A 12,462-nucleotide genomic window follows, 5' to 3' on the forward strand; every position below is an offset into this window, starting at 1 on the left:
CCCCAAGAGGGAGGACAGAGCCCCTCATGTTCAGATGCCAGGATGTCCTAGCAACGTGAGCCAGGTGTGGGACCCAAGCCACTTGGGCCTGCCTGCTTTGTGGGAGGCCCTAAGAGTCTGTTTCCCAAGGTTGCTGCAACCAAAGGCATCAGAACAGTCATAAGTGGACGGGACATGCCATGGCTGTGGGTAGCACTGGGAGCACCCAGAGGTTACCCTGTGTGCAAGGTCCCTGGGAGGAGAGCTGGCCAGAGTGCTGAATGTGCCCCGGCAGTGGGAGGAGAGCTAGCCAGGGTGCTGAAATGACCGCCTGATCCCAGCCCTGCCTTGCAGTTCACCAAGTGTCTGTGGGCAGCTGCAGCAGAGACCCCTGGGCACTTCTCATTCTCCATCTCCCACTTCTTGTTTTGTCTCTTGGCTCCAAGCTTTTCTCTCTGTGGTCCATGTGAGACCCTGCAGATCTGATTTCTGAAACGGCTCCACTCTGGGTTGGGGGAGGTCAATGCTGCAGTGGGAGAGGCTACTCTTCCTCTTGCCCATGGCCTTTCTGTCTGCTTGTGGGCTGCCTGGGCCTGTGGATAGAGCAGTGTTCCCTACATCCTTCCTCCAGAACCTCAGAAGTGGCCTTGCTTGGAAGTAGCGTCTTTGTGGATGAGACAACTAAAGGTGGTGCCATCCTGGATGCTGCAGGCCCCAAAACCTGGGTAATGTTCAGGCACCCAAGCCCCAGGGGACAGAGGCAGGAGGGGAACTACAATGGGCACGGGAGGTGAAGGGGGCCTTGGGAGGGTCCCCATGGTTTACAGCACTGGGTGTGAAAGCCCTGGGAGATAAGGCCTGGCCTGCCAACTGCTCCTGACGCCCTGAGCTTGTTTAGTTCCAAGTACTTGTGCTTGACTTCTGTGGCCCTAGTGGTTGCTTCCCTGTGGCTGATGCTTTTGCAGCACGTGGGGTTCTCTCGATATGCTCCGTGTTGCCTGGTCTCAGCCTCACCCTTAGTGGTTCACACTGAGGTCTCTGCTCTCGGAGTAGGACTAGACCCTGCCCCTACATCCCTGATGTTAGTGTGTCCAGCAGTGAGGCTCTCCCAATCCTGGCTTCTCTCAGCCAAGTGCCATGTCCAGCAGTGAGACATTCCTCTGGCAGATGGAATGTTTGGAGACAGCGGAGAAGAATGCTTTCTGGGCTGTATGGGTCCTCAGCGTTGGCCACAGACCCTGTCATCCTGAAAGAGCATTTCACCCTGGAAACCCCTGATGCAGCTGCAGGTCCTATAAGCTCCATGTTGCAGCTTAGTGGGCTAGAATGGTGTTTCCCTCAAAAAGTCACTCAGGGTCTATTTGCATAGTGTGGGTGGGAGGTGGATGCTGTGTCGCTCTGGGGCTGGGGGTGGGGGGAGTTGTCTGCCTTTGGTCAGGATGAGGCTGTGAAGTGGACCCTGCTGTGGCCAGTGTGTTTGTGAACAACGGGGTGGGAACACAGACACAGCTAAGAGTGACTCAGTTGTGTGGTGAGGAGGGTGCAAGCCTTCTGTGCTTCAGGGTTTGTGGTCAGGGAGGTCCTGGCACAGGCTGGACTCAAGTCCACCAGGTTGGGCCTGTTCTTGAGTCCCTCAGCCTATGACATTAGGCTGTGCAGCTCTGCAAGTGGCTCACTGCTTGGAAATACCCTGCTACATGCTTTCTGTTCCAGGTCTCCCCAAGCTGGTGGACACCCCTGTCCCTGGGTCATCACCTCATGCCTCCAGAGTGTGTGCAGACAGGACTGGAACCTTGTCAGGTGGATGTGGGCCACAGTGTCCTCCCTGTGCCCAGCTGCCTGCCCTGATGATCAGCTCCTTGGCGAAGGTTGGCAGAGGCCCCTGCTCTGGAGGTGCTGGCATAGGGCATTCAGCTGCTGTTTGGCCTCCCTTGGCTGCACCTGAGGTGCCAGTGGCCCTGGAGAAGCACCTGACATCCTGGGCATCACACGAGCTAGAGCACAGGCATCATTATCTGTAGGAACCGTGTTCCTTCTGTTCTGAGCAGGAGCAGGGTGGAAGGTGGGAGGGTTGGAGTCCGGTATGCACAGCACTATGCTGGCTTGGCTGTGGGTTTTCTGTAGCAGCCCTTGGCCCAAGGCTGTGATGGGGAGGACATCCCCACAACCCTACAGCGAGAAACCTGGGGTTAACATTACGGAAGGGACTCAGTTACCTTCCAAGCATCTATGTACCACAGGTACTGCCAGGGACATGGTGCGGTGGATGGTTGAGCTGCAGGTGACAATGAGGCCAGCCCAGGAATGTGTGTGTGTGTGCACGCGTGCACTCATGCATGCACAGGGGCAGGTCCTGGTGGGCGACCATGTCTGGATCCTTGGCCAGCAGTGCCCTTTTCTGCAGCAGCTGCTGCTGTTTGTGGGAGCAGCTGTGCTGGAGGAGAGTGTGGTGCACCTTGTGGGGAGGGGCAGCCTCACTGTCACAGCCCTGGCTCTGATGCCATATGTGGACTATTCACTGGCTCTCTCATCCCTCTTCTGCAGGAGACTTTCCCTCATGGCTCACCTGCTTTCCATCCTGTCCAAGAGGCCCTGGGTGTGTGCTCTCTGGAGACAGCAGTGGCTGTGTTGTCCTGTGCACAGATCTCCTAAGCCAGTCACAGTAGTGACGAAGTTGCAGGGTGCCGTGGGCACAGATTCTTAGTGGTCATGGGCAGAGGCCAGAGGTCAGATAGAGGCAGTGCCATGACAGGCCGGTTGAGGCTGCTGGTGAGGGAGGTGAGGAAGGACACTGGTGACCCTGCCTTTCTTTTCCTGCAGGTCCCATCGGAGCCTGAGAGGCTGAAAGTGCCCATCTTGCTGCCACCCACCCATCAGGGAGATGGATGAGACCCCCAAGGACAGGACATCGCTGGTGCAGGGTGCCAAGGCTGTGGCCCGGGAAGTTAGGAAGCATGTGAACCACGCGGTGGACCAGGCACAGGATGGGTACACACGCAGGTCCTACCATCGCTTTCAGGATGAGGAGGGCGAAGAGGATGAGCTCCCCGGGGATCCCTACCCTGGCAACACCCCGGAGGACGAGGGCTCCAGTGAGGCCACGGAGGGCCATGACGAGGATGACGAGATTTACGAGGGCGAGTACCAGGGTATCCCCAGCGGGCCCTCTGGGAAGGATGGCAACCTGGCCATGGAGCAGCCCCCAGGGCCCACCTACAAGGAGTCGGAGAGGCGGGCAGACGAGGAAGAGCTGGCCCAGCAGTACGAGCTCATCATGCAGGAGTGTGGCCATGGCCGCTTCCAGTGGCTGCTCTTCTTTGTGCTAGGCATGGCCCTGATGGCCGATGGCGTGGAGGTATTTGTGGTGGGCTTCGTGCTGCCCAGCGCTGAGACGGACCTGTGCATCCCCAACTCGGGGTCAGGATGGCTGGGTGAGCATGAGGGGCAGGGCTGGGACTCGGTGAATATTTGGGCAACAGGCAGCTCGGAGGCTCACAGAGCTGGAGTCAGGGCTCCCCAAGTTTTCAGGGTAGGGAAGTGAGCACACCTCATGCACAGGTCCTCTGCCTGAATCAGGGACTACACACTGTCATGGAGTCTGCCATGGGGTGCCCTTGGCCAGCAAGTCTTCGCATGAAGGATCCCGTGAGGGGGTTCAGACCACTCAGTGTCTGTATCCAAGGCACTGCTCGAAACCCTGGCTTAGAGGTGAAAGGACCCAGTGACTTCACAGGCGATGTCGCCACTGTGGGCTCTGGGAGGTCTCCTGTGGTTGAGGTCCAACATCGTCTTCCTGCCAGTGAGCTGCTGTTCTGTTCCGTTCTTGACTCTCAAAGAGTGAAGGGCTGTGTTGTGCATGGTCCAGCTACAGGGCAGACGAGGGTGCTTGACTTCAGAGGTGCAGGAGAGAGTATGTGGTTGTGGAGCATGTTAATCTGTTATATACCAGTGCTGTATCTTGCAGATTTTTTCTTTTGATCAGTGAAGACACTTACCCTTAAACATGGGAATTTCCATAGTTTGTAGGGAGGTGGAGTGAAAGGATTCGTGTGTTTGGGGTTGGGATGGTAGTGGGAGCAGTGCATGAAGTTGCAACTGGGACAGCTGAGGAGGAGGTTGGGTGTTGGATGCACAACTGCTCAGCTTGAAGTCCAGCTCCCTGCTAATGCACCTGGGAAGGCAACAGGTACAGGTAACAGCCCAAGTGGAAGACCTGGATGACATGTCTAGCTGCTGGCTTCAATGTGGGCCAGCCCCAGCCACTGCAGCCATTCGGGAGTGAACCAGCAGATGGGAGAGCTTATTGTCTGTCTTTTTTGATTCTCAAGTAGATGAAAATAAAGTGAAAGTAAAGAAATAGGTATGCGCAAGCCATCCTCAGAAAGGTCTTGAGAATGCAAATTACAAAAAATACGTGCAGGGATTTCAGACATTTCTGGTGCGCAGAAAACATTTAATCTTGTAAAACCAATTATGTGAAGGAAAGACAGCTTCCATCCTCTGATTACACCCCACACACTGACAGCAGCTGGAGCCAGGGACAGCCCATTTCTGCCTGAACAGAGGCCAAGGAACTTGAGCCAGCTCCAGGTGTGCATAGCAGGAAGTGGGGACCAGAGGAGACCTAAACCCAGGCACCCTGCACTGGAGTACAGCCATTGCTTCCCCCTTCTGATCCCCAGAAGAGGCGTCTTAGTTGCTATGCCCACACTCATGTCCTGTGCTTTTCATTCCAGTTTCTGCAAGCCTTTGGATGTCCCTGAGTCCATTTGGATTTTGCTCCTACCAACCCAGTGATACCAGGGCCATGCAAAGGCTTCCCCAGGGTGGAATCCATGTATCATGTCCTTGATTTCCTGCTGGAAATCTTGGTGGAATCCGTAGGCATCCCTGGGCTCCCGGGTATGAAGGACACAGAGTATTCCGGGCCCTCCAACCCTGGGAATGGCACCTCCAGGGACACCTGGACCCAGGTTTCCTTGTCTGACCTTGGATTGAGAGCATGTGAATGATCTCCTAGCTGCCTCCCAGACTCGCTGCTGTCATTTCACTCATAATTGCACTCTAATGGGATCTTTCTAGACAAGCATTTAAAGTATTTTGTCATTTTCATTTCAGCCCATAATAGCTTTGCAATGTAATTACCACACTGGGTCCCAGCAGTGCCACCAAAACATCAGCAGGAAGGCCTGGCCACGTGGTGGTGGCGGTGTGAGGACCAGGAGCAGTCATGTGACCATCAATGTTGCTTTTTGCAGTTTGAGCCGCTCCTTGTGTTTGCCATGAGATTAATATTGTGCAGGCAGTTGCAGCATGCTGAGCATGTATATCTGCCCCAAGCTGAGGGTTTTGGTGACATTAGGCAGGCTGGAAGAAACTAGAGTAAGTGTTATATATTCCTTAATAAAAATTGTTTACTTATTTATTTATAAAACAGCATTACAGAGAGAGGGAGGGAGAGACAGTTTTTTCCATCCCCTGGTGTGCTCCCCACATGGCTGCAACAGCTGGAGTTGAGTCAGTCCTAAACCAAGAGCTTGGAGATTCTTCTGGGTCTCTCACACAGGCACAGTGTCCCAAATGAGCAACCATCCACTGCTGCTTTCCCAGGCATATTAGCAGGGAGCTGAAAGGGAATTGGGGCAGATAGCACTCAAAACAGTGTCCATATGGGATTAAGCCATTTTGCTACAGAACTGGCCCATAAATGATGTATGTTCTAAGGAATTGCTCTTCGGGGCAGTGGGGGGGTGGGGAAGGGGAGGAAGGTGGGTGCTGTAAGGTGGCCTGTTCTTTGTTGCCAGGGTCTAATCAGTGTGTGTCATCATGGGCAGCAACAGGACAGGGACACACAGGAAGCTGTGGCCCCATGTGCAGGACCCAAGGTGGCCACAGGCTGAATAGGGAAGAGGGTCCCCAAGAAGTAGTGAGGGAGAGATAGCCCTGCAGAGGGGAGAATGTGACCTACTTTGTGGGGCCCTCCCAGCCCCAGTGTATGGCGCAGGGGGAGCTGCAGGGTTGGCCTGAGCCAGCTCATTTCTGTCAGCAGAGAGCTAACTAATCCTGCTGTGTGCTGGCTTGCAGTACCCAGGGCCTTTACTTGCCACATGGGGGAGAATGGGTCTGTAAGCAGCAGGGTTAACCCAGAAGCTGGAACTCACTCTTCCCAGTAGAGCTGTCCCTGGCCCTGAGATGGCTAGTGGAACCCTCCTGGCAGGAGTGCCATGAAGGCCAAGGGGAGTGCTGAAGACAGCCAGTCCTGTGACTTGTCCAGACATGAAGGAGAGGCCATTGCTGGGATACAGACAGTGGCCTCTGTACTGCCCTGCTGCCTGGGCCTTGTGATGCTGTCCTGGCGCTGACCCCAGGGAGCAGGCAGTTTAGCTCCTGGCTTATGGACATCCTCCTGGGCTGTGGGGCTGTACAGATGGGCATTGTTCGGAGAAGCTTAGATGTGTTAGCCCTTGAGGCCAGGCTGATGAACAACAGCCTCCCAGGCTGAGGACAGAGCGTGTGTGCTGCCTGGGCTGCTCCATCTACTTTGGAATTCTCTGTGTGTCTCGTGCAAATCTGCCTGCTCAGAATTCCCTGCACTGTGCTTTTCCAGGCAAATTTGCTCTGGAATTCCTGGTGGTGTTTCCTGGGGCAACACTGCATGCTCCAGAATTCCTTGTGGGTGTGTTTCCCATGCTGATCCTCTGGCCTTGAAACCCCCTACTCTACACTGTGGCCCTGCCCTGGAATATGAAGTCTGGGGCTGTGATCTCTGTTGAAAGTGGCCACATAAGTCTGGCCCCCACACGGAGGCCAGCTGTGCAGTGCCCCGTGCCTAAAGCCACCCGCTGTCTGGGTCTGTAGCTGCTTCCAGCCAAGATTCTGTGGATTCTCAGCCATTTGGCATGATGACCACCATAGCTGGCTGGCCAGGGGCTTCACCTCACCTGGGCCAAATGTTGACCTATGAGCTGTGTGTTAGCTGACTGATGAGGGTAGAATGTTAGGAAATTCTCCAAGCTAATCTAATCTAATCTAAAATGAAAACTTTAAGTGTGTTTCAACTTTCCCCCCTAACCCTGCAGTCAGTGGCCTGGAATTTGACTATAAAAGTAATAAGGGGGAAGCAAGGAAAGGAGGAGAGTGGGAAAAGGCTAGGTCCCCATTGGCTCTGAGCCCCTCACTGACACCGTCATTCCCCTCAGCCATGCCCCGACTGCACCCCTCACTGACTGACACCGCCATTCCCCTCAGCCATGCCCAGATGACACCCCTCATTGGTACCACCATTTCCCTCAGCTTTGCCCCAACTGTGAGGTGGCTGGAAACTGACAGTGATGCCAGGAGGAAGCTCTGACTGTGACTCCACCAGCTTCACCTGAAGGTTAAGCTCCGCATGCCGCAGTCAGCTCCCCAATCCTCTCAAAGCTCCCATCCCGCACCCAGGTTCTTACACACCGTCTTGTTGGAGCAAAGCTAAGGGGGTGGTTTTAGGATTAACTCCTGTGCTTGCTCAGCCCACTGGGAACCCCAGAAGGAAATTTTTCCATCTCTAAGATCCAGTGATCTCAGCTGCTGGTGGGCCCAGCTCTAGGATGCTCCCAGCACATGGATCCAGGCCAGTTCCTGGTGGAGTGGGGAGGTTCAGGCTGTGGCATGCAGGAACTTGGAGCAGACCAACCGAGAACCGTTTGAACCTGAGAGCCCTGGACGTGGTTGCCCTTGGCAAAGACAGAGCTGATGGCAAGGGTCAATCTCCTGAATGACTGAGGAGCCAGCTCCTGCCTGCTGCCTGCTACCTGTCACTGAGAGCTCCGTGAAGATGTGTGGGTGTGTCCCTTGTCTGAAGGACAGGGGTGTGACCCCCTCGTCTCTGTCTTTGCATGAGAGGGCAAGCATCATATTGTCCTCAACACTTATAGTCAGCTAGTGAGGTTGAGATGGCCCTCGGAGCTCAGTGGTCACTTGTATACTGACTACCATGACCCTGGGCCTTCTCATGTGGGTGCTGGGTGTTACCTGTCCGTTACTGTTCCGAGTGTTCTTCCCTGTCTCTGACCTCTCTGTGTTCCTGTCTTGCAGGCAGCATTGTGTACCTCGGGATGATGGTTGGGGCCTTCTTCTGGGGCGGCCTGGCAGACAAGGTGGGGAGGAAGCAGGCCCTGTTGCTGTGTATGTCTGTCAACGCGCTCTTTGCCTTCCTCTCCTCCTTCGTCCAAGGTTACGGCTTCTTCCTCTTCTGCCGCCTGCTCTCAGGGTTCGGGTAAGGGCGCTCTGTGTGTGTGTGTGTGTTTTCTTCCTACCTGTTTCTGTTCTGCACACCGCAGGGCGCATTGTCAAGAACCTGTCCCTCCACATGGTACTGCTCTACACAGGGTGCCCCCCAGGAACCTTGTCCTGGGTCAGCCTTTGGACCCAGCCAGGGACTTAGTGCTTGCCACTGGTCCTTTCCTGTTGTTTTCCTTCCAGAAAACAGCCATATCTTTAGACTCCATCTTGTGCCACAGCCATTCAGGAAAGTCAGCAAGAAAAAGAGAGACAGACAGAGACAGAGAGATCTTTGTTCATTATTTATGTAAAATATTTTTATTTTTTAATAATGATTATATGGTTGATCAGGGTGGGAAGGATCAAGATTTAGGGAAAATTGGGTGAACTCATTGTTTCCAAGTTTGCTATTTCTTCTTGTTCCTGGGGTACCACTCATGACTTTCCATATATCCCAGTACCCAGGGATGAGGAACTGCCACCTCATATCAACCCAGGGCCTTCATGTGTACATATTTCTGTACAAGTGGTTTGGATAGTTCTAAAATGCTGCCGATTTCACCAATCCAAGGGTGATGTCACTCTCCCAATGTCCATTGGCTCCATTCACCGAGATTTTTAGCTGTCTTCATTTGTTTGGAGTAGTTGTCCAGTTTGTTCCATTCTTCTGCTACAGCACCAAATATGCAGTCATTTTCTCCTTTTACAACAGGGCCTGTGTTCACTCATTTTTCATTAATTAGGACATGTTCTTGCAGGCGAGTCCCAGTACCTGGGCCAGGTGTCCCAAGCATTGCCGGATCCCCAACCTCTGGGGCTCATGAACCTGACATCCATCTAGTAAGCGGCCCTAGGATCCAGGACAGGAGACCTAAGCCTTGCCAGATCCTCCACCCCTGGGGCTCATAATCTGGCACCCCCCTCAGAAGTAGGCCCCAGGATCCAGGCAGGCCAGGAGACCTGAGCCCACCACATCCCCAACCTCTAGAGCTCACGAACCTGACACCCACCTAGTAGGTGGGCTGTGGGACCTAAGCCAGGAAACCCAAGCCCCGCCATATACCTACCTCTGGGGTTCACAAAACCAACACCCACCTAGAAGGCAGGCCCCAGGACCTGAGCCAAGCTACCTGAGCCCTGTCAGATCCCCATCCCTGGGATTCATGTACTCAACCCCCACTGGGCCCAGACTGACATGACTTACCTCACCTCAGTGTTTGTAATCTTATTGCACAGCCTGGCCTAGTCTAGTCTTCCACCTGTTCCAGCTCCTGCTGGTGGGTGCTGCAGCCTATCCCAGCACAGCCTGATTGCTGTCCCGGTTCTAATGTGAACTGGCAGGTGTTGTGGCCTGATCTAGCTCCTCCTTCCCCTGCCCTCTCAGATCTGCCAGTGGGTGTTATGTGCTGACCCAGACTGGACTGTCCCTAGGCCTGACCCACATGTATGCCAGCGGGTACTGTAACCTGGCATGGTCTGGGCTGCTCCTTGCCTTGCTTCTTCGCTCATTTGCGGGGACTGCATCCCAATGAAGGAATTTCCTAAGTTCCTATGTTGTGTCTCCTCCCAGTGGCAGTTCTCGCATACCAGTGGGATCAAGAGCTTTGATTCTACTGGCCCAGGTTGACTTTGTCACCTCCTATCCTGGCAAGAACAGTGGCCTTGCTCAACCGGCCATATCCATTCTGGTTCTTGTTGGGTCCTGCAGGCCAGCAATATCTAATCCATGCCCAGATACCGCTTTCATATAGTTCAGTGGGAATCAAGACCTAGTCTGGGCTGTTCTACACCCAGCCTGGCTCTCATGAGTACCACTGGGGGATGGAGTCAAGCCCAATCTGGTGCTCCAAGGTCCCAGTACACACCTGTGCCAATGCAGTCTATAGCCTTGTACAGCCACGCCTGCTGCCTACAATCTTACTCAAGACAGAGATCTTGCAGCCACTGACTCCATTCCCAGATGGCTGCAATGGTCATTACCAGACCAAGCCAAAAACCAGAAACCAAGAGCTTCTAGGTCTCCTACATGGTTTCAGGGTCCCAAGGACTTGGGCCATCCTCTGCTGCTTTCCTAGGCACATTAGCAGGGAGCCTGACTGGAAGTGGAGCAGTTGGGACTAGAATCCGTTCCTACATAGGACACTCAGAAGGTGGCTTTAGCTACTATACCAGGGCACCACCCTCCTCTCACACATTATTATCCTCAACACTTGATCTCAGCAGACTCTAGCTTTGATCCTACTGGCATGAATGAGCAAAGAATACTCATCCAGCAGCCGCATCCTCAAAGTCAGGGTTAGAGCATCACATGACATGTTACCCTGGTCTGTCAGCATAGCAGGTACATTTACCCATAGGAACCTGTGTCTGAAGACACAGCAGGTTCTATCTGTGACTCCCTGACATGTGTTGAGTTAAGGAGGTAATACTGTTACCCAAGCACAGAGCAGTGTGGCTGCTCTATGTCATCATTTCCTTCAGAATCTAGAAGCTTAGCTGAATCCAAGGCTAATGAACACCCTTAGGAGATTACGAGAAGTTCTGCTTTAATCAGGGGCCAGCCTTATTACTGAAGCAGGCCCTGCAGTGCTCACAGCATTGTGTAGGCACTGGTTTATGTCCCAGCTGTTTAACTTTCCACCCTGCTCCCTGCTAAAGGCCTGGGAAGAGCATTAGAAGATGGCCCAAACATTAGGGTCCCTGAACCCACATTGGAGACCCAAGTGAAATTCCTGGCTTCTGATGTCTGCCTGGCCCAGCCCTGGCTGTTACAGCCATGTGGAAGATATTTCTTTCTCTCTCTCTGTATTCTGATCTTCAAATAAATACATCTTCTAAAAATGTTTTGCTTCAATTTGTAAAGAGAAACAATGGAGATGCATGATTTCAGATTCACTCCTGAGGGTATAGAGACATCATTTTCAAGGTCTCTGGCATAGAAGAGTGTAGCAAAAAATAAACACTAAATGGGAAGAGGCTGGTGCAGTGGCAATAATGGGTTGAGCCACCAGCAGCAGTGCCAGTATCCCAGTATGGTTACTAGTTCAAGTCCCAGATAGCTGCTCCACGTCTGATCCAGCTCCCAGGTGTCCAGTTCATTGCAAAGATACCTGGGGAAGCAGCAGAAGATGGCCCAAGCACTCGAGCCCCTGCCTCTACTGGGAAAACCTGACGCAGACACAGTCATTGCGGTGGTTTGGGGGTTGAATCAGTGGATGAAAGACCCCCTCCCCACCAACTCTGCTTTTCTAATAAATAAAATCAAATATACAACAATAAAAGGGAAACACATGAGGAGTGTGAGAGCCCCAGGCCCACAATGGGCTTGGGAAGCACCCACTGGTGGTATTGCTGGTAAGGTCACAGCCCATACAGCTGGACAAAGTTTGTGAAAAGGAGCCTGAGCAGCCATATCCTAACTCCTGCACAACACCCACGTGCCTCTGGGCCCTGCTAGCCTGTGTGCTGGGCATGGATGTGGGCAGCATGGAAGGCGCCTTATTAGGCCTCGTGAGCGGTTCTTGCAGCTTCTCGCATGGTATATGCCCAGCCCAGTGCTGAGGAGTCTTGCAGACCCAGCCCACATGAGTTTAGGAGGTTTTTGCCGTGCCACTTGTGGAAGCTGCAGGTGTGGAGCCTTAGGTCCAGCGGCTGGCTGGGATCCTTATCTTCTGAAATCAGGCAGGTGAGCCAGGGTGACAGTCCACAGATCACAATCAGGGCTGCCCAGGATAGACCTAGAGTCATGGTAGGTAGCCCTGGCACCCCTCGCGGAGGGATAGAAGTCTCCGTAATGGGTTGGAGCTGTGTGGCAGCCAGCAGAGCCCACATTGCACAAGGGTCCGTCCTGAGCCGGCTCCACCCTGGACTGCTGAGCTCTAGGAGGTCTGTCAGCATGGTCCTGCCTCCAAGTACCCCAGTTATGTCCTGCAGCTTGCAGTTCAACAGGGGTGCGACCACTGGTGCTGAGCCCAGTGCTGAGCATCACCCCCAGCTGCAGGCCCCAGCAGCCCTATTAGGCTCCTCTTCCTGTGGTAAGGGGCCTGCCTGCCTGTGTGCGTGATGTCTGCCCTCATCAGTCCCCAGACAGGCCATGAGACTATCATCTAGAAGCGTTAGCCCGACCACTGCCTTCTTCTGGATGGCCTCATGTGTCTGGTCAGTGGGAAGAGTGATCATGCTGTCAGGGGGTGTCCTGCAATCTCACAATTCACTCTCCAT

The 12,462-nt window shown here is 53.8% G+C and overlaps 1 protein-coding gene across 1 annotated transcript in view; it reads left to right on the forward strand.

Annotated features, from left to right (window-relative positions):
- Positions 1 to 12,462, forward strand: part of SV2C (synaptic vesicle glycoprotein 2C) — a 79,631-nt gene that overhangs the window by 42,794 nt on the left and 24,375 nt on the right. Inside the window, exons 2-3 of the mRNA XM_040985936.1 lie at positions 2,800 to 3,410; positions 8,056 to 8,236. Coding sequence (XP_040841870.1) covers positions 2,861 to 3,410; positions 8,056 to 8,236 — 731 coding nt within the window. The 5' untranslated portion in view covers positions 2,800 to 2,860. The remainder of the gene's footprint in view (positions 1 to 2,799; positions 3,411 to 8,055; positions 8,237 to 12,462) is intronic.

This window comes from Ochotona curzoniae, unplaced genomic scaffold, assembly GCF_017591425.1.
Source record: "Ochotona curzoniae isolate NIBS_2020 unplaced genomic scaffold, NIBS_Ocur_1.0 contig_4501, whole genome shotgun sequence".
Taxonomy (NCBI): domain Eukaryota; kingdom Metazoa; phylum Chordata; class Mammalia; order Lagomorpha; family Ochotonidae; genus Ochotona; species Ochotona curzoniae.